The 2,098-nt window shown below is 40.6% G+C and overlaps 1 protein-coding gene across 1 annotated transcript, besides 3 other annotated features; it reads right to left on the bottom strand.

Moving 5' to 3' along the window:
• On the bottom strand, window positions 1-1,875 carry Tco025E_09665 (putative vacuolar protein sorting complex subunit; the record flags this gene model as incomplete). Its single annotated transcript, XM_029376476.1, has 1 exon — window positions 1-1,875. A coding segment is annotated over one exon (1,875 nt), but the record flags the coding sequence as incomplete, so codon positions are not given.
• An 8-nt stretch (window positions 1,876-1,883) lies between these two features.
• Window positions 1,884-1,916: a microsatellite.
• Window positions 1,917-1,941: 25 nt separating this feature from the next.
• Window positions 1,942-1,970: a microsatellite.
• Window positions 1,971-1,994: 24 nt separating this feature from the next.
• Window positions 1,995-2,044: a microsatellite.
• The last annotated feature ends 54 nt before the right edge of the window (window positions 2,045-2,098 follow it).

The following is a 2,098-nucleotide window of genomic DNA, read 5'->3' on the forward strand; positions in this document are numbered from 1 at the left end:
CGTCGAATCACGCATTAAGAGAGGAACAGCTTCAGTGCCCCGGTGCAAAATAAGATACATCATGGCTGTAAATACTAAATCCGCATCTCCGCTTTTAACTGCTTTTTGAAGAGCAAGTTCAGGTTGGTCGATCTCCAGTAATTTTGGTACTTGCCTTGAAGCAATTTTTTCGGCCTCTAAAAGTAACAACGCGGCATGCGTTTTTTGTTTTAGGTATAATTTGTAAGCGATTTCAGCATGTGAATTTTGATTGACCTCCTTCAATTTTTCAATCACATCCAACGCAACTTGTTTTTCCTCCGCCACAGTTAAAGAATGTTTGGTTAACTTTGCCAACGCCCATTCCGTCATCACTCTTCGAGTGTTAAAGCCTAAACAGTTGCATATGCAATACGCCAATTGATGTTGATCCATTTGCACAAGTCTGTCCGCCAAACGATCTCCCTCCAAAGATAAAAATTGTGCCTGTGACATTAACATACCTGCCTTACTTTTACGTAAGGCATTCAAAACACGTAGTCTTCGGACCATATTTACAAATAAATCGGAATCGTACATCGAGCAAAATGCTTTTCCAAACGCAGCCACGCGCATCAATCGTTTTTGTTGTGAAGTGTTCAACTCAAATCCGGCAGCAGCAATACAATCATTCACCGCTTCAGAAAGTTCCGTAGGATTTCGTTGTAGGTCTCGAATCAGCTTCACAGAAGTTGTACTACCACACATAAATTCGTCAAATGCAAGTAGCAGCATGGCCGAATTAGCTCGAGATCCCACAGAAAAAATACGGCGACTTGGGGCCGAAACCACCTGAAGAAATTGATAAGAATCCGCCGAAAAAATCCGAATACCGTCACACTCGGAAACCAAATAGGGAGCAGAAGGAATATCATTCAAAAAATCCGACTGATCAGGGTCCTCCACATTAACTAACGTTAATGTTGTTGAAAACTCAAGATCATCCTCAAATTGACTCTCCAAATGCAAGTATGTAATGCAACTATCTCCGCACCAAAGAAATTGAACAGGTATAACATCCAGTTCTCTAGTGAGTAGACGAGTAATATCTTCAAATGAACGTGAAGCAACGTAAAGTGTTCCATTTTCAACTAAAAAGGCGATAGATTGACCACTTGGAGAAAGTGCCATATGAACCACCTTACCTCCATCTATAGATACGCGAAGGTCATAGCAACCAGGATTACTAGAGAAGACAGAGTGCCAAAAACTAGATACGCCATCCTTTGTTAGAAAAGGTACAAACACCTCCGTGTATCCAGTATCGCTAAATTGTTGTGGAACGGCCAACATTACTGTAGGCTTTTGGTTTTGAAATATCTGAGGAAGGTTCAAGGCAACCTTCCTGTATTCCCCACTATTATGGTATTCCAATACAATTAACTGGGGTTCCACATCATTAACCAACAGGGAAATTCCATTACCTGTACTAACACATAGTAAAGGTACCGGAAGCTTGATCGATTCTGCAACAATTTCCCCTGCCAAACTAAAAAATTGTACTTCCCCGGTGTTCAATAGAACAATGAGATGATCTTTACACTCATTCCAGCACATGAAGAAGACACTTTCTATACCATCGAGACGAATATTAGGCCTCAGAGGATGGGGTGCCCCTTTTGCAGTATACAAGCCAATAACATTTCCAACTCCATCCGAATCAAAGCGATCCCCGCAGTACAGCGCTAAAGGGCCACCACCACTGCAGTACGCAACTTTGAACTCGGACAAACCTCTTTTCAATTCCCAGAGTAAATCGTCAAAATCAATAAGCCGCACCACAGTTTCCCGAGTAAGAGCTATCCAAGCACCAGACCTAGTTGTCCGTACAAAACCTCTTTGATACCCTATTTCCATTCGACACTTCTCTCTCTCTTCTCTCTCCCTTCTGTTCCTCTTTTTTTACTTGTTTGATGTGAAGCAAATAATGATAAGAATAATAATAATAATAACACAGGGAAAATGCTGGAGAAACCTTTTTCTTTTTTTTTGTTTTTTGTTTTTTCCTATTATTATTATTATTATTAATCTTTGTACGATGGTTTTCTTTATTTTTCACAACACCCGGGTATGCAGGCAT

The sequence above is a fragment of the Trypanosoma conorhini genome, assembly GCF_003719485.1.
Source record: "Trypanosoma conorhini strain 025E chromosome Unknown Tco_14.4_contig_01216, whole genome shotgun sequence".
NCBI classification, from domain to species: domain Eukaryota; phylum Euglenozoa; class Kinetoplastea; order Trypanosomatida; family Trypanosomatidae; genus Trypanosoma; species Trypanosoma conorhini.